This window comes from Aspergillus niger, assembly GCF_000002855.4.
Source record: "Aspergillus niger supercontig An03".
NCBI classification, from domain to species: Eukaryota; Fungi; Ascomycota; class Eurotiomycetes; order Eurotiales; family Aspergillaceae; genus Aspergillus; species Aspergillus niger.
In genome coordinates, this window is record NT_166520.1 from 298,133 (window position 1) to 320,073 (window position 21,941).

Sequence of the window (21,941 nt, forward strand, 5' to 3'; positions counted from 1 at the left end):
GGGTGACTAAGTGGTAGTAACTAGTTATGATTATCTTTGCAATCTCGATAACTAGGTGCATTGAATCAGACTGATAATATCACGCAATCATTCATAATCAATAAGACTATCGAAAGGGTAGCTATCCCCCGCATAAGCTATCCTCGCCCAAAAGTGGGGTTATCAGCTCACTCGGCAATCAGTCCGAACCCCATCACTAGTAACCAACTACTATAACAATACTCATCCAGAAGCAACCATGAACGTATCATCACCATTACAAACACAAGGAATACACACAATGTCCCCAAGCGCCATCAACGAGGGCTTCCCCAGCCCTTCCACCATACCCACCACAACAGTGGTGGTAGTAGGCGCTGGCCCCTCGGGCTTAATGCTAACGTACCTCCCCCACTCACAATCACCACCAAATACTCCCAACTAACTGGTAATGATGTGAATAGAAACAACCTCCTCCGTTACGGCACACCGGTAATTCTCCTCGACGACCGCCCGACAGCTACATCAACCGGAAAAGCAGACGGTCTGCAGCCTAAGACCATCGAAACGCTAAAACAGCTGCGACTGTCGGATGAGTTGCTCCGCAATGGGGCCAAGGTGTATGATATTTGTTTTTGGGTATATAACCTTTCCAACCAAGAACAACATCGAAATGTCACTTGGTATTAATATCAATGGTAACATAGGAATCCACCCCCCAAAACCCAACCCTCAACCGCACATCCCGCCAAACGCACTACCCGGACCATCTGGTCGGCGCCTCAGACCCATACATTCTGCTCGCGCACCAGGGCATGCTCGAGGATGTCTTGATCAAGGATATAGAAGAAAGAGGGGGCAGTGTACAGCGGAACAGTCCATTCGTGTCTGTTTCTAAGACATCAGACGGGAGTGGAGAACTCGAAGTTATCTACAACGACAACACAACAAATACCCAAAAACCCATCCGCACGAAATATCTTGTTGGGTGCGACGGCGCAAGGTCCAAAGTCCGGGACTTCATTCCTGGGGCGCAGTTAGAGGGCGAGATGAGTAATGCTTCTTGGGGAGTTCTGGATGGTACTCATCTCTTTCAGATCCTTCATTGGTAATTCTGGTTGGCTGACGGGTGCTATATGGTATGTATAGGAATCATCGATACCGACTTCCCCGACCTCTGGAGCAAAGTCGCCGTTCGCTCGCACACAGCAGGATCTATTCTCTGGATTCCCAGGGAACGCGGTATGACGCGGTTATACGTTGAGCTTAGTTCCACGGACGGAGAGAGGGTCGATAGAGCCAAGGCGACGCCGGAGTACGTTATGGCTAGGGCGCGAGAGGCGATGCAGCCTTTCCGATTGGAGTGGAAGTTTATCGGTATCCTTATACCCCGCCCCCATATTCTAGATGGAGAAATATACTGATCAGATAGAATGGTTCGGCAACTACGTCGTTGGCCAACGCGTCGCTCGTCGGTTCAGCGATCCCGAAAATCAGATCTTCATTGCTGGCGATGTATGCCCGTTCCATCCTTCTTTTTCCCACCAGTGTACTGATTTGAATAACAAAATACAGGCCGGTCACGTTCACTCCGCCCTAGCAGCCCAAGGCGCCAACACCAGCATGCATGACAGCGTCAACCTGGCGTGGAAACTGAACCTCGTTTCACGCGGGCTCGCCCCGGCATCTCTACTAAATACATACTCCGAGGAACGACGGAAGATCGCCAACGACCTGATCGCCTTCGACGCGGGTCACGTCGCGGCGTTCGAGAAAGGCGAGACCGCCCTAGCGAGGAACTTTGAAGAGAACATCCGGTTTATTTCCGGTGTTGGGGCTGAGTATGACGCTGGTGTTGTTACCAAATCTCCTCAAAGTAAAGTGAAGGGTGGCATTCAGCCGGGGACATTGACCCGTCCTGCTAAGGTGACGAGGTATATTGATGCCAATCCGGTGGATCTGCAGCTTGATATCCCGATGATGGGACAGTTTAKGGTGGTTTTGTTCGTGGGGGATGTAGTTGGTGGGAAGAGGTTTTTGGAGGGGTTTTGTGGGGCGGATGCCTTGGAGGGGGTGCATTCTGTGGCAAAGGAGTCATATAAGAAGTGTCCTCGGGGACTGAGTGACGGGGATAAGTATTCTCCACTGGAAAGGTATACCCCTGTTTCGGAGGTGGTGACGTATGGCTTGGTGACGAGGAGTGAGAAGAGGGAGTTTGAGTTGGGAGATTTGCCGGAATTGTTGCAGAAGAGTCGATGGACAGTGTATCTGGATGATGTTGAAGGCGGGGAGGGGTGTACTAAGAAGTGGATGGGAGAGATGGAGAGGGGGCAGGTAGGGGTGATGGTTGTGAGGCCGGATGGGTATGTTGGTGCAAAGGGGGTCTGGGGATGGAGTGAGGGAGAGGGTTGCAGGGCAGCGGAGTGGGTTGGGGAGTATTTGGCTTTGGAAGAGTAGATTCATAGATGGGTGATTCTGAGTTGGGGCGATGAGATGCGGTGGTAAATATGCTACGTGGTAAATTTGCTGTATTGGTAGAGAGATATGTGAAGATCTAGAGAATTGGCATTATAACAAAGTGAGAGAAATGCACAAATCATATAAATTGTTACAGTAATCAATGAGTCCTCCAGTAAAATGCTAAGTTCTCATCGTAGTCTTTATGATAGGACCAGCCTTATATTAATGGTATACTAGTCAATGCCACCACCACGACGTTCAGTAATCCGTCTGATGCACCATACATGCCAAAGCATCCATGCAAAAATCACAAGACAAAGGAGAGTTCAATGATTGACGAGGGTCAGATGCAGATGCAACATAAGCCATAAAACCAAAAGCACAAACACACGCTAGATCATCAGTCTGATACAATACATAATCCACCAAAGCATATCACATAAGAAACATCGCAAACAACAAAGAAAAACATATCAAAAGTCATTAAACCGAGACAAATCAGACAGGAAACTTCACACCCGTCCGATCCGTACACCTAGGCTGCGACAACACCCTGGGTAAAGCCCTAGCCTTCGGATCCTGATTGAATCTCAAGCGATCACGCTTCAGATTAAACAGCCTGACCATGCAACTCATCGCCTGTTCCTCAGACAACTGCATTGCCGGCAGGGCACTGACACTGCTGCTATTATCCAGCGGCAGGTCTTTGACACACGCCGCGACCATCCAGCGCACCAACACCTCCACATCCCGAGCATTGCTCCAGCAAGGAAACATGGACAGGATCTGTACGGCGCGGGTGAATTCGCGATGGCTAGGCGCGCGCGGGTCCGTCAGGTACAACCGAGGACCCTTGATCTGCTGCTCGTCCAGCTTGCGGTCCAGCAGACGAAGGCATTCGCGTGGGGTTGGGTTGCGAAAGACAATCTCCTCCTGAAAGAGGGCGGACAGGCGCGGCCGGTTGGCCAGCAACTGGTCCATTTCCTGGGCCGGTCCCGCCAGGATCACCACCATCGTGGAGGCATACTTGGGCAGTAGGTAGACTAGCTCGTCCACGGCCTGCGTGGTGTCGGTATCGGCTAGTCGGTGGGCGTCTTCGATGAAGAGCACCTTGCCCTTGTTTTGGTCGAGCTGCGATCGCGACCGCACCGAGGTCGGGTGGACGTCGGGTGCGAGTAGGTCGGCGACCGAGCATGGCACCAGGGCTCCGTCACTGAGGGCGCCCATTCGGTAGTACAGGGTACCCAGCTGGCGGGCGACGGTCTTTTTGCCGGTGCCTATGATATTGTTAGCCATTTGCAATTGCATGGATATGGTATATGGGGTTCTTACCTGGTGCACCCTTGAATACAAACGCGGCGGGCATGCGTGCGCCCGGATCCAGCCCCTGTAGCCAGGCAGCCTTCATTTCATTATGATACCGCTTCAAGATGGAAATGATATCGTCCGGCACAATGGAGTGGCGCAGCTCCTCGCGGAAGACCAGCGCCGTCGTGCCGCCCACCAGCTCCGGGTTGAAGTCGCGTCCCTCGAGGATACGCTCAACTGGCTGAGCGCTAGCACCCGTGCGTGACCGGCGCTCAAAGTGGTAGATAGCCGCAGCGAGAAGATGCTCGACGGCGCGGGCATTGTCAAAGTCCTTGCGCATGCGTGCGTTGTCGAGGGTATCCATGGCCGCCTGGAAGGCCTCCGGAGTCGCATCGAGATCCTGCTCGTCGAGCTTGCTTTGGAAGAGCTCTTCCATGTGCTCGCGCGTCAACGCAGAGAAGCGCACCAGCTGTGTCTCGAACCCGCGAGCTTTGGGGCCCGCGCGGTGCAGGAATTGACTGATGCTGTCATGCGTACCGACCAGGATGGTGCAGTGGTTGTCGCGCGGCGCTGCGAGGATGTCGACGACCGCGTCCGGCACGGTCGGGCGCTCCTGGCGATCGGTGTCGACGTCGACAACGAGGACATTGCCGATCGTCGACTCGACGGTCGCACGGAGTTGCTCTTCAGGCAGATCACAGAGGGCCGACAGCGGTTTGACACGGACTAAACTTGTCAGTACTTATCTCATAGTAGATCTGGGCTGGGCGCTTACCTTCTCCATTATTTAAAACACCCAAATCCACCAGAATCTGGGCGTACATCCGGATGGCCGTGCTCTTGCCGGTGCCTGGAGGCCCCGCAAAAATGCGATTGACCCGCAGTGGCAGACGACGCTGGTTGCGGATCTCGCGGTAGTAATTCTCCTCGGTCGTGTCGAAGACCTCAGCAACCGAGGCCTTAACGGCGTCCTGACCGATCAGCTTCTGCATGGCTTCCCACGCTTCGCTGGTCGACCGGGTCTCCGCCGGGCTGGGACCAAGAACATCGTCCTTGGAAAAGAAAAAGTAGTCCACTTCGTCCATACCGCTGTCCTGCTGGTCGGTCAGGCATTGAGCCTGACGCTGAGCAATGCTCTTGACCATCTCGCGCACGGCATGGGCGTTAGTGAAGCCCTTGGCGGCACGCCCCCGGACCAGCCGGCGAGCTGCAGCCTGCATGTAGGTGCCCTCCAGGCCACCCTCGACCTGCATGCGACCGTTGTATTCGGTGATGATGCGGCGGGCTAGCAGCTGCGTCAACTGTTGGCGGTCAAAGTCGTTGAAGCGCAGCGAGCTGCAGATGCGTTGCTGGAGGGCGGGGTTCTCGCGCAAGAAGCTATTCATCTCATCGGCGTCGCCAGTGAAGATGACAATAATACGACCGATATTACGCTCCATCGCGTGGCGGATATCCTCAAGAGCCTGCTCGGTGGCCGGCGTCTGGGGCGCGTCCATCAGGGTGTGGGGGTGGTCGACGATGAGCACTCCGGCCGTCTGGACCGGAGCTTTGGCGTCCGTCATGTTGCGCAGCAGTTGCTGCACTCCGTCGGGACCCCGGCTGGCCAGGTCGGCCCCAGTGGTCTCACAGACGGTATGGGAATCACAGATGCCCATGGCGTACAGCATCTTGGCGTAGATGCGGGCGACCGTGGTCTTGCCTGTGCCGGGATTCCCCAGGAAGGCAATGTTGTACCACTCGCTCTTGGGGTCGCGTCCATGGCGACGACAGATCTCCACCCAGGTCTGGACGCCGTGCAGCTGGCGCTTGACGTTGTCGTGGCCGACTAGACTGTCCAGCTCCTGGACAGCCTCTTCGCGGGCCGTCTCGCGATTTTGACGGTCGCGCTCGGCCAGTTCCTCTGGTGTCGGCTGGGGAGGGACCGGAGTCCGAGGAAGACTCTCGGGCTGTCGTTGTGATTGTGATTCAGGCTCTGATCGGGCAGGAGCCTGGATCTGTGTCTGGGATTGTGCCATGATGCGTGGCGAGGTCTGCGCCGGAGTCTGTGTCGACGCGGTCGACTGCTGTGGTCGCTTGGAGGACCACAGCGAAAAGGGGAAGAAGGGGAACCGCGATGTCGATGACGGCCGGGTCATCGAGCAGTCCATGTTGCGAAACGGATAGACAAACAGTCGTGCAAGGAGGGGCCCGACAATCGGGAGCATGAAGGGATGAAAGATGAAAGACTTGTTGGTCATTCACAGAGGAGCAAAGCAGCAGATGGTCATGGAGGGGGGTTGCAGTGTTTGGGAAAATCTCCTGGAGCCAGCGTCCTCATGGCCATATTTAACAGCGATGCCGGCTGGGCAGCAGAAATCCCCGAGAAGTGAAGCAGTCCGGCAGTCATGGAAGGGAAGTTCAGTCAGTCAGACACCATTCTTTCCGGACTGCCTATGACGGGGCGACAGGTAGTGTGTGGCCGGAAGCCAGCCATGGTTGGTTGTTTCCGGGTTTGGACGAAAAGTGAAGCCATTCACCGCCACTTGTGCAGCCCAACGGCCAGGCAAAGCATCCTGTCATCGAGGACGAGCTTGTTCGGGTGGAGCTCATCTGGGGGAAATGATGGCTGGTGTCCTGGAGAGGCATGCTCCAAGTGTCGCGAATCGACCTTGCTGAAACACGAAACATGAAACAACGAAGAAGCAGAATGGAGACCAGGGGGACGCCCTGGCCAAGGGGCAGGCATCCATGTCGATGGGGACGGGGGGATGTGATCGTGATGCGGTGGATTGACAACCAGCAGCTGCAGGGCTGCTGCAATGGAACCAGTCGCGATAGAAAGAAATACTCTTAAGACTAGTTGCTGATCTGGCGCATCCGCAGCCTATCAGTTCCCCAGCCAACTCACCCAACTGAGCCACTTGAGCTGTCGCCTCGTCCGACTTTCCCAAATCAATGCTTTCCTGCATTCTGGCTATCCTCCGGCTTATACTTATGATGGGTCTCTCCGCCTGCGGGCCATCCTCGACCCTTCGTGTTCTCCTCTTTTGCCTGGCTTTCCTCCAGGCACCAGATAGTTAGTTAGACTAGACACAGCCTGTGGAATGCGGTGCGGAGCACATCTAACGTCATTCTTCCGGTCTTCTCTGACTCACTCGAAGGAAGTCCTCCTCTTCGCAGCTGATAAACATGTGATGCGAAAATAACCCAGAGTCTATCGCGGCTGCCGCTGCCTCAGGCTGTCGAGAGAATGGAGCGTATGGACAACCCGATCAGGCCCAACTGGTCCAACCTCTCTCAACGCGGCCTAATCGAGTGAACAGCTGGCTCGCCTGGCCATCGTCAATGGGATCAGCTTACTTGGAGCAATCCACTTTGCTGACATAGACGACGCCATCCATAATCCGGTTTTGCCTTGCGATCGCACCCGAGATACCCAATACAATACCTGAGGCACCAAGGCATGAAATCGGTGCTCTGCTCTTTGAACTTCCTGAGCATGTCAACGACGAGGCTTAACGACGAGGCTTGTCACTTCGATCAAATCGCAGTAGCATCCACTTCTTCTCTCGATGCGAGATTCAATTTGCAGGAGAATGCCCATCCATATACCCTGCGTACGGTCCGCACACGCGACACTCGATATCACCCCGCTCCCGAACCACCCTCACCCCCCAATGGCGCACGCAACCATCATTCCCACGGTCGCATCCACCATCTGCACCCTATCCCAGCTTCAACATCGATGAAAACCCATAATTTCACAGTCAGGAGTTCGTACAAAGTACCGTACATACCCCTCGGCCTTGGGCGATGGAGAAAGAGAGGGGCTATGATGCCTTGGGCGGTGAGAGTCGCGATCCTTGTCAGAGGGCGGGGGAGGGGAATAATTCTACTGTAGGGAGAAATCACTATGACGAGCTCCATGTTGAACGTATGTATGTCTATAGTAATTACACCGTCATCGTAGTAGTAGTAGTAATAGTTTGCAGATTGATTGTTCAATGTGTAAGTAGTGGTCATTTATGACACTCTCGCGGTCTAAGTGAAGCTGGACTTCCGGGACTCGCGACAATATATATTTGTGGTATTCCTCCCCTCAGTACTACTACTACTATACTAGTAGTACTGGAAATAATCATAATGGCACTCAAATAGCACTATGTATTGATTGTAGCACTATCGATTGCATATCGCTTCCTTTTACAAGGCACCTTGGTCTCTGACATCGGTCCAATATGAAAGTGACGATGGCAGTAGAGTGCTGCAACTGAAAGGGGCGGAATCCAAACTGAGAAACAATGAAGATGAATACACAACTTCCATGAAGAATATACATTGACAAAGCCAACCAATATATACGCCTAACCTAAACCTACCATATACCCTACAAGTTACTACCTACATCACACCGAGTGTCTACTCAAGAATAGCCGACACCACCATCGACGCATACTTCTTCACCCCCGTCTTGGCCGGCCTCGCCTCGACATCCGCCACATCGGCATAGAACCGCCGAGGGCCATCGAGGTCAATCGTGCTCGCATCCACCCACCACCGTCCGCGGTAGTAGCAGCGCGCCCCGATATACAGCACCACGATCGCTACCACGGAGACATAGTTCGCGAAGAAGCCCTTGGCCGTGGGATTGCCGCCCAGTGGCCACAAACTGAGATAGAACTCGGCGATGATCAGCAGAATGCACCAGGTCAAGCCCCAGATGGCCCCGTAGGGGTAGGTCCAGGACCGCCAGGGGAGGTCTTCGACGGAACGGCCTTGGATCTTCCAGGCGTAGCGCATGCGGAGGTGAGAGAGGCAGATGGTGCCCCATCCGAAGAGCGTGAAGAGGGAGGTCAGGTTCGAGAACCAGGTGAAGACCGTCGAACCCTTGTTGTTGACGTTGAGGTAGGCCAGGCCGCCGCCAATGACGAGCGTGATGACCAGTCCGGCGACGGGACGACCGGATTTGTCGGCCTTGCCGAAAATCTAGGTTTGTAGGCAGATGAGTTAGTGACGAGACTCAGACAGGTAATTGATGAACTGGATAATATTGAGAGGGAGCGAAGACCAACCTTCGGCGCAAGATTCAAGTGTGTCAACCCCATCAGTGTCCGCGAACCACCATAGGCAGAGATACTTCCCGTGGACAACACAGAGATGAAGATCACCGCGTTCATGATGTGTGCCAATGGAGCAAGACCCGCGTTGCGATAAGCAATGACAAATGGCGATGCGTTGACGCCGCTGCCACCGAAAAGGTTAGGATCCTTCGGTGACACCGTGATGGTGATCATCAGCGATCCCAAGACGTAGAACAGCGATAGACGCAACCAGATCGAGCTCACGGCGCGTGGCACCGCCTTGCGCGGGTTATCGGTCTCTGCTGCGACCAGCGCCGAGTTCTCCGATCCGGACATGGCGAAGATGCAGGTGGGCATGACGGACAGAAAGCCTTTGAAGCCGTTGGTAAATGGCATCGAGTTCCAGTAACGGAAGCCGATCGGTCCTTCGTCGGGCGCGCCGCCGGCCGAAACCACTATCAAACACGAGATGGGTTTGCGTCAGTTGGAGGATTCGATGAAAAGGAGATCATGCGCACGCGACTAACCGATCAGAGAGATAATGACCACGAAGATCCATCCAAACTTGATAGAGGAGGCAATGACCTCCACCTCGCCAAAGAACCGGACCGCAAAAACATTAATAAAGATGATCACCACCCAGAAGATTGTTATCCAGGCCGCAATGGGCACCTTATCTGTCCAAAAGTTGAGGACCGTGACGATACCCTAAGCAGTCAGCACAGAACTCTTAGCCACCCAGATACGTATGTCCTACCTGAAGTTCGTTTGCGATCGTGATGAAGTAGGAGAACCAATACGCCCAGCCCAGCGCGAAGGCAGCCGATCTGTCGATGAAGATCTCCGTCCACTGAGTGAATGCGGATGGCAGAGGATACATAACGGCCATCTCACCGATGGAGTGGCTGACGGACCATATCATCGTACCACTCAGCAGGTAGCCAATGAAGATGGCTGCCGGACCACCATTCTCCAGCGATTCACCACTTCCCAGCCATAATCCCATACCAATGGATGATCCCAGCGCAATCATAGTCAGATGCCGCGTGGACAAGCTCCGCTTGAGATCGGTCTCAGCACCGTAGTCAACATCCACAGATGCCCAGCGCTCCATGGGCTCGCCTTTCTTCTCAGCATCTTGCGGGCTCCGATTACTCGACGTTTCGTAGGTCGCCATGGTAGAGTGATCGGCCATCATTAAGGGATGGTCGATACAAGAGGAAGAAAAAGAACAGGCCAAGATCCAAGACGATGAAAGAGACAAAAATCAGCAAGCCTCGTCGACCGCGGCCGGGGGATAAGGAGAATTATAACATTGCCACCACAGCCGTGCAACGCAGAGCAAGAGCTTACGTCTCCCTCCCAATCAGACATGCGTATTGCAGCAACCGATATACTTGCCAGATAAGAGGTCTGGTATCACGCCATTAGCGGGCTTGGCTAGTATCAGGCAGAGATAAAGATAACACCCCTGGCCCGGTCGTATCGTGTGTGCCGCATACTTTATTAGCATCCTGCATCGGACGAACTGACGCAGGCGCAGAAACCTTCTGGAAGGATAGGTTACGCCATGATCTTGGAGTGACATCGCTGATAACCAAAGCCCCGGCTGCCAATTGTAGCGCTTCGACCGTGGGTCGTTATCAGAACCACACGGTCTGTGCCATCAGCTGATATGCCTCCTCCAGATCCCTCTGGGCAATTGGGCGTGCCATGTTATCTACTCCCTCGAATTTCCGCAAATGATACCTCTTTGAGTGCGCCTCATGGGCCCTCTAAGTCGAGAGGGTTACATTATAGACTTCGAAAGGCTTGGGCCGGAGGGGACGATAGGTGGTACAGCCAATGCGGGTGAAGGCCCAGGAAAGGTCAGTCCGCCGATAGATGACCACTTCATGTCATGATCGCGTGGGTAGAGCGTGGAAAGGCTGTTCCCGAAGTGTGCCATATCCCTTACCTCTTGGACACCGGGATCGGCGGTAACACAATGGGCAACCGACCTGGTAGCTGAGACAGCGGGGGGAGGCCGGGTTGATCCAGACCTAACCAACGGTGCGGAGTACATGAAGACACAAGGAGGGGACGGAGATTATCCAAGTCGTCAGGGGTCGAGACATCCGGCTATCGGTGTTTGGGCGAAGGATGGTTATCTCTGGCCGCGGTAGATAGACGCTTAGTCTGGTGGTTAGTCTAAGTTGTTATCTCTCTGCCGTTGGGGTAATCGGATGCGTAGGCTGACAAGCCAATCAGGGCAAAGGCGAGAAATCATTAGAGCCTGGCTCCTGCGGCCCCTCTGAGGGGATGTGGATTAAGCTATCGAATTAGCCTTCGCAGCCTGCAGAGCTGTTGCTGCGCCGCCTGCACCCCCCCGGGTTGGTGTCAGTCCGGTACGCATCGAAGGAGATGCGGGTAGCCACGGAGATACGGTCGGATTCTGATGCCTGCTAGGTTTTTCTTGTGAGTTGACAGTAAACTCTTGTGGTAAAAAGTTTATGGGATGTTGGCCACCAGTGGTGGGTGACTCGCCGATTGGGCGCTGGCCGGCAAGGCAAGCACAATAATAACCTCAGTGGCTACCATATCCTACCTGGCATTGCAACCTTGCCGGCCATGCGACACGTACGTAACCGATCGTGGATTGAGATCTTGCATGGAGAGCTTAATCCCTCAGTTAGCTTGTTTTCGTTCTATATTGCCCCGATGCTATTGCCCTGTAGACGAACCCTACTTACATGACCCGAGACCCTTGCATTTTCTACGGTCGCATCGCTCCGATTGACAGTCGTCTGGCATTTCCGTGGCCCATTGCAACTTAATCCAACGTATAGCGGCTGAGGAGCCCTTTTCTCTCATTCTGGGGATCAGTGTTATCGAAGAGTCTCGGAAGGGTGACTATTCTGGAGTAGTATCTCCTGAGTTCTGAATTCGGCAGCCATATCAATGATTGGCTTCGAACGCACCGCTAATTCAGTAGTCACTGGATGTTCCAAGGCGTACAGAGAGGCCAGACACTCAGCCATGTAGTCGGATCTGCGGGGGCAATGCCCGAAGCTGCAATACCTGCGGCAGAAATTGTCGTCCCTTGCATCTCGACTCAAACCTGTCACCCTCATTATTCGATTGTGACCACTGACCCCGATTGGGAGTCGAGATTGACATTCATCCTTGACATCGGCTAGATCAGCTTGATGATAACTGGAGTATGCTCTCTCATATTGATCCCATCACTTAGGGTCGCCAGTGCTTGTGCTTGTTTATCGCTGCTTTGGTGCCTTCAGCTACTCCTAGATACACCATTGTAGTCACGAACTCCCTTGCGCGGCGGGCCCTGGCCAGCTTCCGCAAAACAATAAAACTAATTTGGTATTCATTGTTTCGTTCGTTTCATTGTGCATCGGTTGTATGCCGAACATTTCAGCCGATGAACAAGGACGCTAAAGAACCTTCAGCTACCACGCAGGTTTGGAGTAAATGTAGCCAAAGAGCCGTCATAGCTATGACATGAGTTAAACGTGAGGATGGAAGTTGACGTAAGGCGGCTTTTCTAGACGATCGGATCAACTCAGCATAGTCACGATATCTCGTATTTGCTCCTGAGCTCTCACGAGACATCTCCAGCTTGGGAGAGGTAGGAACCTCTCATCTTGGGCGGGTAATAGGCATAATCAGTACCGGGCTCGAATAAAATCTCCGAAGGCGAGGTGATGGTTTGTGTGACATCCCAAGTGCAAGCATCAACCTCGCGAATTGAGCCACTGGCTCGGCATTCATAGGCGGTGGTGAGTCATTAGACCGCTCCTCAGGAACCAGGGTCTCCGCCATCCCACCTTCTCCACCGGTGATATTGGCGCTCAGATAAAGCTCCACGACATGGAGCTAGTGGAGAATCGATTTATAAGCGATCGGAAGGATTACCTTTCCTAAAGCTCCCCAGACATCCCATGCATCGGCTAAGTTTATGGCAGAGTGTACCATAGCATCGGCTGCCACAACCGTTGGAAAGGGTAGTATATGGTACAAGCTAGTTCCTTTGGGATGCCTGACATCTGTAGACCATTCCAGTAATTCTCCGGGACATTTTGAACGACTAGAGGTTCGGGCGGCCAATAATCCCAGAGCAAGGAACCACTAGTGCAAAGAACTGATTCCATGTTGAGCATATGGGCTGCTTCTAGTGCTGGTGGATTGTTATGATTAGGATTCGAATTGCGTCCAATGACAGTTTGTGAGAGTGCACATCCTGGTCAGAAAACGGCGTGTTGCGATGTTGTTTCAAAAGCGCTTTCAGCAATGGAATTGCGTGCATGTGCGAGAGTCTGTCTATAGAACAAAGTTCGAACGGCACTGACGGTTAGTATCTGGCTGCATAATGGCGTTGTTGGTCCCCGACGCTCAGGGACTCTATTTGACATGGAGCAAGGGACAGATGGGAACATCGGATCTCGTCTCACCTTCCCCCAACCGTCGCATTAGTAGTGGAGACACGCAGGCACTTTGCAGGATCCGCTTAAAGATGAATAGTAGGGCTAGGCCAGGGATGCGAAACGTAACCATGCTCAGAGGTGCATCATCATAGTAACCAAGTTGATGACTCACTGGCTGCTGGAGATTGCGAAGGGCTTTGGAACCCGTCTAAAGATAAATCTCTCCAAACCCCCAGCAACATATTTTACGTAGCCTGAAAATCTGAGAATGGAATCGGTCGACACCCCCTAGCAATTCTTTGGGGAATTCCCTGAATCCATCTGTCGTTTTCTGACACACGGTGCCAGTAGCCCATATCCGCAGCGGAAAACTGCATAAATATCCGCTTACTCATTGATTTTGATATTATCACAAGAGTCAGATGCAGTCAGGAGCTATGATCAAACAGTAGCCGTGCCAGGATCTTTCCGATTGGTCATGAGCACGCCTCCGACGGGGTGACAATAGGCATACCCGAAGCCATGGGATGGGCTAATCGGGTAGTCCAGCCACTCCCAGGCAGCCACTTTGAAGATATTCGAACGCATGTTTTCTTATATAGTGTTCTACGATTTATTGAGATTGGCAGTTGGGGTTGCCCAGTTAGATCATTTACGTTCGTTAATGAGTGAAGATGATGATGGGCGAATAGGCGATGGGGAAGGTCAAAGTTGGGGCCATGAGACATGCATGTGTATTCGTGTTGCCAGCAACCATCACGTTGCAATTATTTGATTGAATATGTGACCAGAGAACCGACCTCCAATTCCATGTCCTAGTAAGTGCGTCTAGGTGGCCGAGCGGAGAATACGTTCAACCCTTCTTGTCGGCACTGTCTGGATAACCCATGAATGGCGAGGTGTCGGGCTGTCGCGAGCACATGCCATGGATCTCAAGCGAAGCCTTACCGAGACAGACAGGATTCAATGACGAGAGCCAGTTCACGAGTGATAATAATTACTCCGCATGGAGGTCTCCAGAAATGGGCCACTGACTTCCCTGGCAGTGTCAATTCACCCGAACTCGGTTAAAATGGCATTCAGCCGGACGGCAGGCACGAACTGGGAAAATCTCCGTCGCAGAATCAACCGACTGGATCCGGGGCCGTGACGCCCTCCACTCGGGAGGCAGACCCCGTCCGTCCCCGGAATCTCTGATTCGTGCTCCATCCTGAATCCCCGGACCTCCGCATTAAGGCCCGGCGATCCTTCCTTTTTTCGGGGTTTATCGGCCATGCGTGTCTCGCACCACCCACTGCACCACGAGTCCGTCTGTGACGCCATGCCGTTGAAGCCGTACCGGCGCGATGCAGCTTCGGCAGCTAGTCACTAAGTGCTCTATAAATGTAGCCCGGGTCCCGGGTTGCTTCTCCGCATTCCACCCCGGTTGCAGTCCACTCGTCGTGAACAGCTCGGTGAGACCGTCGGACATCATGTATCGCATTTCGAATATCTACGGTATGGCTTAGGTATCTGACGGCGGCCGCGTTGCTAAAGCTAACGGAGTCACAGTCCTGGCTGGCTTCGGCACCATTGGCGGTGCCTTGTTCGGCTTCGATGTCAGCTCCATGAGTGCCTGGATTGGCACGGATCAGTATCTGGAATACTTCAACCACCCAGATTCCGACTTGCAAGGTGGTGTAAGTAACCAAGCCACTCCCCCAGAGCAGCAGTATGGACACGAAGTACTGATGGTAGGATGGGGCACTTCTAGATCACCGCTTCCATGTCTGCTGGCTCCTTTGCCGGTGCACTCGCTGCCGGCTTCATATCAGACCGAATTGGTCGTCGTTACTCCCTTATGCTAGCGTGTTGCATCTGGGTCATCGGCGCTGCGATTCAATGTAGCGCCCAAAATGTCGCCCACCTGGTCGCCGGGAGAGTTATCAGCGGCCTGTCCGGTATGAATCCTCAGCTGTATATCTGGAGTCCTGCACGTGCTAAGCAACTCTTCTAGTCGGTATTACATCCTCACAGGTCTGCGTTTATCTCGCTGAACTAGCTCCGGCTCGGATTCGTGGTCGTATCGTCGGCATTCAGCAATGGGCCATCGAATGGGGTATGCTCATCATGTATCTGATCTCGTACGGATGCGGCCAAGGTCTGGCTGGAGCAGCTTCTTTCCGAGTATCATGGGGTGTTCAGGGTATCCCGGCCCTCATCCTACTTGCCGCATTACCCTTCTTCCCCGAATCTCCTCGTTGGCTGGCAAGTAAAGAGCGCTGGGAGGAGGCTTTGGATACTTTAGCGCTGCTGCATGCCAAGGGCGACCGCAACGATCCCGTGGTCCAAGTGGAATACGAAGAAGTGCAGGAAGCAGCACGCATTGCCCAGGAGGCCAAGGACATTTCTTTCTTTTCACTGTTCGGACCAAAGATTTGGAAGCGAACCCTTTGCGGTGTCAGCGCCCAGGTCTGGCAGCAGTTGCTCGGAGGCAATGTTGCGATGTACTACGTCGTGTACATCTTCAACATGGCTGGCATGGTAAGTCTATTTCTACTTCAAGAGGCAGGCCATGAAGCTCAACTGACGCTCTTTCTTAGTCTGGAAACACCACCCTGTACTCGTCAGCCATCCAGTACGTCATCTTCTTAGTCACAACGGGTACTATTCTGCCATTTGTTGATCGTATCGGTCGACGGCTTTTGCTCCTCACTGGATCCGTCCTCTGCATGGCTTGCCACTTTGCTATTGCTGGTCTTATGGCTTCACGTGGTCATCATGTTGACTCGGTCGATGGCAATGCGAACCTGAAGTGGTCAATTACGGGACCACCCGGCAAAGGTGTCATCGCCTGCTCGTACATCTTCGTTGCCGTTTATGGTTTCACCTGGGTACGTTGTTGTTTTCAATCCCTCGCGACGATTCAAGGTCAGCCTCAGCTAACGTGACATGAAATAGGCCCCAGTAGCATGGATCTATGCTTCTGAAGTCTTCCCCCTTAAGTACCGTGCAAAGGGTGTCGGTCTCTCAGCTGCGGGTAACTGGATTTTCAACTTCGCGTTGGCGTACTTTGTGGCTCCTGCTTTCACCAACATTCAGTGGAAGACTTATATCATCTTCGGTGTCTTTTGCACTGTGATGACGTTCCATGTGTTCTTTTTCTACCCGGAGACTGCTCGACGATCGCTTGAAGACATTGACTTGATGTTTGAGACGGACATGAAGCCCTGGAAGACGCACCAGATTCATGACCGCTTCGGCGAAGAAGTTGAGCGACACAAGCACAAGGACATGGCTGACCAAGAAAAGGGAGTTGTGTCGACCCATGACGAAATGGCGTGATGGGCTATATTTGTTCGAATGAGTTAGCGACCCTACATGAGCACACAGAACGAATATATGGAATCTTAATGGAATTTAATCCATAGAGAATCAGAAATTCTGGGGTGAAGTAGTTGTTGAACTTGATGAGGCAGTGTAGATGATGTGAGGCCGCCAAATCCATCTAGCGAGTAAACGAGCCAACACCACATGCTCTTTCACCCATTGAGTGAAGTGATACTTCCCGGTATTTCTGCTAGTACCTATTTCTCTGTCACAATACGAATAGTATAATATGCAGGCTATCTCGCTGGTAGCAGCTGATGCATCAAAACTGTCTAGTCGTCCTTCTTTGCCGCATGTAGACCTCTATGTTCAGGATCAACCTAGCTTTGATATCATGTGTGCACTACAACCGTTATTCAACTGATCGAGTGTCAATTCTAGATAAGCATACCAGTAGTACTTACTACTGGTACTTTTGATATCTAAGAATCGGGTAACATTTTAAGGGAATGCGAGAACAGGGTCACGGACCACGACAGACCACATATCCACAACTCTGACAATTCAAGGATTCTGATGCAGCTGCAAGATCAAGATGTCAGTTGTTCTGGCCAACCGCAGATATTTCCTCTTCTGGCCAGCCCCGAGTCTCAACAAGCCTTCAATATTACCGATTGGTGGAATATTATAAAGTCGCATAAAGTGAATAAGTCAGGTGACGAGTCTTTACTTATCTCAGCTGTGACGTATTTATGCAAATTCAGCGGACGGCAAACGCGAACGTGCCATGACGTCATACCAGCTCCGGTCGACGCGTCCCTCGCCATCTGTCACTTGATCACAGCCCACCGTGGGAGGTGAACCAAACGTCCGCAATCCATACATCAGAACATAATAACTACTGTGTACTGTGTACCAAGACCGTGATGTTTCTGAGCTTGGCAAAACCACATACGTCATGCCGTTCTTCAACCAGTCCATCTCACCACACATATATACTTTGAGTGGAGGATCGAGGGGCAGAATGCTCGGAATCATTCTACATCAACCGTGTTTGCTCTGGACCATATCTCTTTCATCTTGAGTTGAACAGTAGCTTTTTAATCATCGAAAATGGACACTATCAAGCAAACCATGGCTACCACGCCCAACCACACCGAAGAAGAACAGCGCAAGCTATACGACAGCCTTCCTGCCGAGCAACGCAATAAGCAGTCCTTCACGGAGTGGGTCAAAGAAGCCTACAACGAGCAATACGAGAAGTGGATGCCTTGGCTGGAGGACCAATATCTTAAGTGGTTCGGCAAAGGTGATAACAAGGCTTCCTACGTGACCAAGGGTACGCCAGCTTCCTCTTCATTTTATCTGCTTCTGCCTATGCTAACTGTCCCAACCAGATAACCTTTCCAAGACCAAGGTCACCGGCGTTAAGCAAGCCGATCAGATCCAAGACGATGTGAATAATCTCGTTGGAAACCAGTTGGGCGAAAATGGTCTGCTGGCTCCTGTCGGTAACATGGTCTCCAAGGAGGGGCTCAATCGCGCTGAGCGTGGAGGAAAAGATGAAAATGGCTCTTATGGAGGCCCCCTCGGAGGAGCAACCGATCCTATTGTCCACAACTCTAAAAAGGCAGGCCAGGGACTGGCTACTGGAATACAGTCGGCTGGGTCCTCCGTTGCTAGCGGAGCCAGGAGTTGGGGGAGTACGATCCCAGGATTTGGCAGCAAGTGAGGTGGTACTTGGGCCTGCCCTGCTGATATCTCATGACTGTATGATCTAACGTCCTGTTATGACTTTTTTTTTTTCGGCGTTTTCGTTTCCTTATACTTTCACAGTTCACCGTCTGCTTCTCATCTAGGCTGTATAATTTAATTGCTTGTATATCTTAACTTCCGGACTACTCCCTCGTCCTATTCGAATATCTCTACAAACAGTGTGGTAAATAGAGGATCAAACATTAGAGCAGTAACTTTGATAGTAATAGGCATCGATTCAGCGTAAGAAGAATCCTGTGTACTCAGTCGACAGTCGATTAACATGTATTTGCGAACTTCAGCACAGAAAGCTTTCAACAGAAAGATATTTCCAGAGTCATTTGAGCAGGGATATACAGCCGACAGTGCAATGCATCATATTCATTTTCAAAAAGGTAACTTTTACGAAGATTGACCGCCATATAGTCCGTCAAAACCGGTAGAACCTAGCGAACCTCGAGTAAGATACCTCGGGTTTGAACGGATTTAAGAACATACAGTCCCAGAAAAAGCAGCTGGGATTCTGTGAAAAAAAGGCGGTGGCAGAATAACACTCTGGCCTCAGGCAACGGTGTATTTCAATGATCCTGATGTATGACATTCTTCATCATCACATAGAATTGTATGTATCTCACCGTGATATCACCGCCTCTAAGGAGTACAATGGCAATGATGAAACCTCGACTTCAACCCAAACCCAAAGTCTGCGGGATAATACCATTGTAGCGAAGCTTAAGCTTATTAAGATCGAGGCAGCCATCCCGCGTGCACTATATGACCCACTTTATCCACATCGGAAAGACACAGTTCAGGATAACCAGGGGCAGAAGAAATCTTCGAGATGTTGTCTTTGGGAAAGTATTGATGGTGGCGATGGCAAATGCGTCATGCATTAGGTGGACTTGGGAAAATGGGACGTCATTTACGGGCTGTTAGTGGTAGAGGGATATTATATAGATTGGGACGTTGGCTGGTGTACATGTACATAGAAGAACTACCATTAATAACACTATGAGATGAGATGAAATCAAACAGTACTTCATAGTATTGAATCATTGATTGAGTTTTGAAGTGGATGTAAGTGTGCACCACCAATTGCTAACTAAGAAGACAAAGGTCAGCTCACATTTGTAGCTATCTTAACAATCAAAATGCCGCACACCAAAACCGACACCGCGTTCCGATACCCCCAGAACGATGAGCAGAGCCGTCGTCTTCGCAACACCACCCAGAATCAAAGAGCTGCTGATCGACAGCAATTTTCATCGCAGTCAGCCACTGCGGCATCCCTGGCAGCCGATCCCACCTCTAGCTGGGGTCCAGAGGAATACTTTGAGACCACCGTCGATGAGTATGGTAATCCGGTCACCGATCAGTGGTTGTTACAGATGGTGCGAGGATGAATAGAGGCGTCTCAGGCCAGGATGAGGCGGATGCCTTTGAGGCTGCGAATGATAAATTTGATTAAGTTTAATGTCTTGAATTATGGATGCGCATGTTGATGTGATCAGAGACGGTCATTTCTGTTCAACATGTGATGCGTGAAATGGATATGGAACTCCATTGATACTGAAGATACTATATATTACAGGATAATAAAATTGGAGATATTGCACGCATATAGCCGTTGTATCTGACTCGCGTTAGACCTGCTTATCGACTTCTCCGGCTTGGTATTGACCGACCCGCCACCCATGCTGAAGTGACAGGATTCGCCCCGTAATTAAGCCTCTAATGGTGAATATGTGATTCACAATCCAGATAATGATAAGCATGAGGGTTAGTGCAGTGGACCACACTTTGAATGCGGGGGAGTCCATGACTTTCCCAAGCTGGACGGCGCCATTGGCATATACACCCTGCAAGATCCTGTCAGATCATGAATCTCAAAAATTAAGGAGCATACACTCACCCATGGAAAGACCAGAGACCAGGCTGAAAGTGAATACTGCATCCTCCGCCAGCCTCCGGGTTGTTTGAAAGCAGTATGCAAAATACTTATGATGGCGTAGCCCCACCAAAATGTCCCGTAGCCCCAAGAGAGCAAACCGGCAAATTGACTGGCAAAGCCAATTGGGATCGCTGCTTCAGCGGTCAGGAATGACCCCCGATTGTACGCAGCAAATGCCCCAGATCGTACAACCTGCCCGAGAATGAGCAGCGCAAAGCTGCCCTGTCCAAACGGACCACAGAGAATCATATCTTGGTAGACTTGATCCATGGGCATGAATTCGCGCTCAAAGAGACGCGCAATGAAGACATCGGCAAAGGCCATGGCCATGGGGATTCCGACGCCGACTTCAAGGTATGCTACAATGATAACCGGGACTTGCAGTCGAGCACCAATTCCACTATACTCACATATGACACCTCCGCCCGCGGCGGAGGTCAACGCAGATATCAATGGAAGCAGAACGGCAGGTACAATAGCTTTGATCCCGGGAGCTTGTAGCTTCACGAAAATGTACGGTATTCCCATAACAGCAAACAAAGCCATAGCCGTATTGATCCACCACAGAACGTATGAGGCCATTGGCCATCCTGCGCCCCATTGCTGAGCAACGGCTAAGGCGATCATCTGAATGATAGTCGTGAACGTTATAGAGACACTAGCAAGGCATGATACCTCTACCATGCTTGTCCGGAGGGCTCGTGCGACGTTCTGTGGATACATGAAGATTCGCGCAAGGTAGACGGATACGCATAGTGCCAGGAGAACAATTGTATATACCCAAACTATCACAGAGATAATACGCAAGCCCTTGAATTGGTAGTCCAGTTGATGAAGAATAACGGCTAATACGCCAGTACCTTGTGGGAGGAGAAACCATTGCGAGGAAAAATTCCAAATGGCGATGCAGACTGGAGATGTTGGTACTTGGGTGTCTTGGGCTTCATAATTTGGCATTTCGCAGATATTCGAGTCAATACCTTGTATATTAACGGAAAAGGGTTTGGGAAGCGTTGCCTTCAAGGATGAAATTCAAAACGTAGAGTATCTTGACCTCAATGACCTCATGATCCCCTTGACCGTACAGCTAGTGATCTCACGGTGGTAATTGCTCGATTCGATTCCAAACTACAGCAAGAAGCATGCCCGACAGGAAAGTCAAGTTACAAGAGATCTAGAACGGGGCTGCTACGGCTCTGACCAACCTTTGTCTGTTCTAGATGAGGCTGCAGTGACGTAACTCCGGCCCAAGAAAATGGGTGGTAACCGACCGTTGGAAATCCCATGGAACTGGCGGGGTTCAAATTCCCGATAACTGTACCGAATCCTTGTATCCGGATATAGGCGACCGATAGTAGTAGCTATAGTCAGACGTAGCACAGCATTACTGTGTCCCCCTGGTCATAAGAGTATTTGTTACAATAAGAAGGGACCGTCTAGTTGTGTATCACAACAACTGACACTTGCGGAACAGGTATCAGATCCTTGCGCTGGCATCGACTCCAGCAATGGCTTGCTCTGTTTCGGACGAATATCATCGGGCTAGACTGTGACCTGAAGGATCGATCCAGGAGTTTGACGGCTTGGGTTTCTAATCCGATCTGGAAGATTATTGTTTAGTCAAGACCGGGAACAGCAAGAACCGGAAGATTATCTGTTTAACTACTTTGCCAAAACAGTTATTCAATGTCATGC

General features: G+C 51.7%; 10 protein-coding genes across 10 annotated transcripts; 4 read left to right on the top strand and 6 right to left on the bottom strand.

The window, feature by feature from the left end:
- Positions 1 to 280: 280 nt before the first annotated feature.
- On the top strand, positions 281 to 2,436 carry An03g01560 (uncharacterized protein; the record flags this gene model as incomplete). Its single annotated transcript, XM_059746920.1, has 6 exons — positions 281 to 381; positions 444 to 618; positions 687 to 1,059; positions 1,129 to 1,356; positions 1,412 to 1,494; positions 1,555 to 2,436. 6 exons carry the CDS (start codon positions 281 to 283, stop codon positions 2,434 to 2,436), a joined length of 1,842 nt encoding a protein of 613 aa, XP_059600227.1.
- A 501-nt stretch (positions 2,437 to 2,937) lies between these two features.
- Positions 2,938 to 5,894, bottom strand: An03g01570 (uncharacterized protein; the record flags this gene model as incomplete). Its single annotated transcript, XM_001390022.1, has 3 exons — positions 2,938 to 3,716; positions 3,772 to 4,473; positions 4,523 to 5,894. 3 exons carry the CDS (start codon positions 5,892 to 5,894, stop codon positions 2,938 to 2,940), a joined length of 2,853 nt encoding a protein of 950 aa, XP_001390059.1.
- A 365-nt stretch (positions 5,895 to 6,259) lies between these two features.
- On the bottom strand, positions 6,260 to 7,653 carry An03g01580 (hypothetical protein; the record flags this gene model as incomplete). The annotated part of the gene is made up of 6 exons (XM_059746921.1): positions 6,260 to 6,398; positions 6,442 to 6,786; positions 6,934 to 6,965; positions 7,087 to 7,219; positions 7,339 to 7,444; positions 7,524 to 7,653. 6 exons carry the CDS (start codon positions 7,651 to 7,653, stop codon positions 6,260 to 6,262), a joined length of 885 nt encoding a protein of 294 aa, XP_059600228.1.
- Positions 7,654 to 8,145: 492 nt separating this feature from the next.
- On the bottom strand, positions 8,146 to 10,002 carry An03g01590 (uncharacterized protein; the record flags this gene model as incomplete). The annotated part of the gene is made up of 4 exons (XM_001390024.3): positions 8,146 to 8,712; positions 8,799 to 9,262; positions 9,335 to 9,515; positions 9,565 to 10,002. The coding sequence occupies 4 exons, from the start codon at positions 10,000 to 10,002 to the stop codon at positions 8,146 to 8,148; spliced, it is 1,650 nt and encodes a 549-aa protein (XP_001390061.3).
- A 1,113-nt stretch (positions 10,003 to 11,115) lies between these two features.
- On the bottom strand, positions 11,116 to 11,827 carry An03g01600 (hypothetical protein; the record flags this gene model as incomplete). The annotated part of the gene is made up of 4 exons (XM_059746922.1): positions 11,116 to 11,343; positions 11,395 to 11,465; positions 11,540 to 11,699; positions 11,768 to 11,827. The coding sequence occupies 4 exons, from the start codon at positions 11,825 to 11,827 to the stop codon at positions 11,116 to 11,118; spliced, it is 519 nt and encodes a 172-aa protein (XP_059600229.1).
- Positions 11,828 to 12,446: 619 nt separating this feature from the next.
- On the bottom strand, positions 12,447 to 13,361 carry An03g01610 (hypothetical protein; the record flags this gene model as incomplete). Its single annotated transcript, XM_059746923.1, has 3 exons — positions 12,447 to 12,683; positions 12,723 to 12,853; positions 13,259 to 13,361. The coding sequence occupies 3 exons, from the start codon at positions 13,359 to 13,361 to the stop codon at positions 12,447 to 12,449; spliced, it is 471 nt and encodes a 156-aa protein (XP_059600230.1).
- A 1,342-nt stretch (positions 13,362 to 14,703) lies between these two features.
- An03g01620 (uncharacterized protein) lies at positions 14,704 to 16,555 on the top strand (the record flags this gene model as incomplete). The annotated part of the gene is made up of 6 exons (XM_001390027.1): positions 14,704 to 14,728; positions 14,783 to 14,910; positions 14,985 to 15,171; positions 15,228 to 15,754; positions 15,814 to 16,104; positions 16,172 to 16,555. The coding sequence occupies 6 exons, from the start codon at positions 14,704 to 14,706 to the stop codon at positions 16,553 to 16,555; spliced, it is 1,542 nt and encodes a 513-aa protein (XP_001390064.1).
- A 1,119-nt stretch (positions 16,556 to 17,674) lies between these two features.
- On the top strand, positions 17,675 to 18,272 carry An03g01630 (hypothetical protein; the record flags this gene model as incomplete). Its single annotated transcript, XM_001390028.3, has 2 exons — positions 17,675 to 17,879; positions 17,938 to 18,272. The coding sequence occupies 2 exons, from the start codon at positions 17,675 to 17,677 to the stop codon at positions 18,270 to 18,272; spliced, it is 540 nt and encodes a 179-aa protein (XP_001390065.3).
- Positions 18,273 to 19,446: 1,174 nt separating this feature from the next.
- On the top strand, positions 19,447 to 19,763 carry An03g01640 (uncharacterized protein; the record flags this gene model as incomplete). Its single annotated transcript, XM_059746925.1, has 2 exons — positions 19,447 to 19,651; positions 19,684 to 19,763. The coding sequence occupies 2 exons, from the start codon at positions 19,447 to 19,449 to the stop codon at positions 19,761 to 19,763; spliced, it is 285 nt and encodes a 94-aa protein (XP_059600231.1).
- Positions 19,764 to 19,938: 175 nt separating this feature from the next.
- On the bottom strand, positions 19,939 to 21,203 carry An03g01650 (uncharacterized protein; the record flags this gene model as incomplete). The annotated part of the gene is made up of 2 exons (XM_001390030.1): positions 19,939 to 20,154; positions 20,208 to 21,203. 2 exons carry the CDS (start codon positions 21,201 to 21,203, stop codon positions 19,939 to 19,941), a joined length of 1,212 nt encoding a protein of 403 aa, XP_001390067.1.
- Between the last annotated feature and the right edge of the window lie 738 nt (positions 21,204 to 21,941).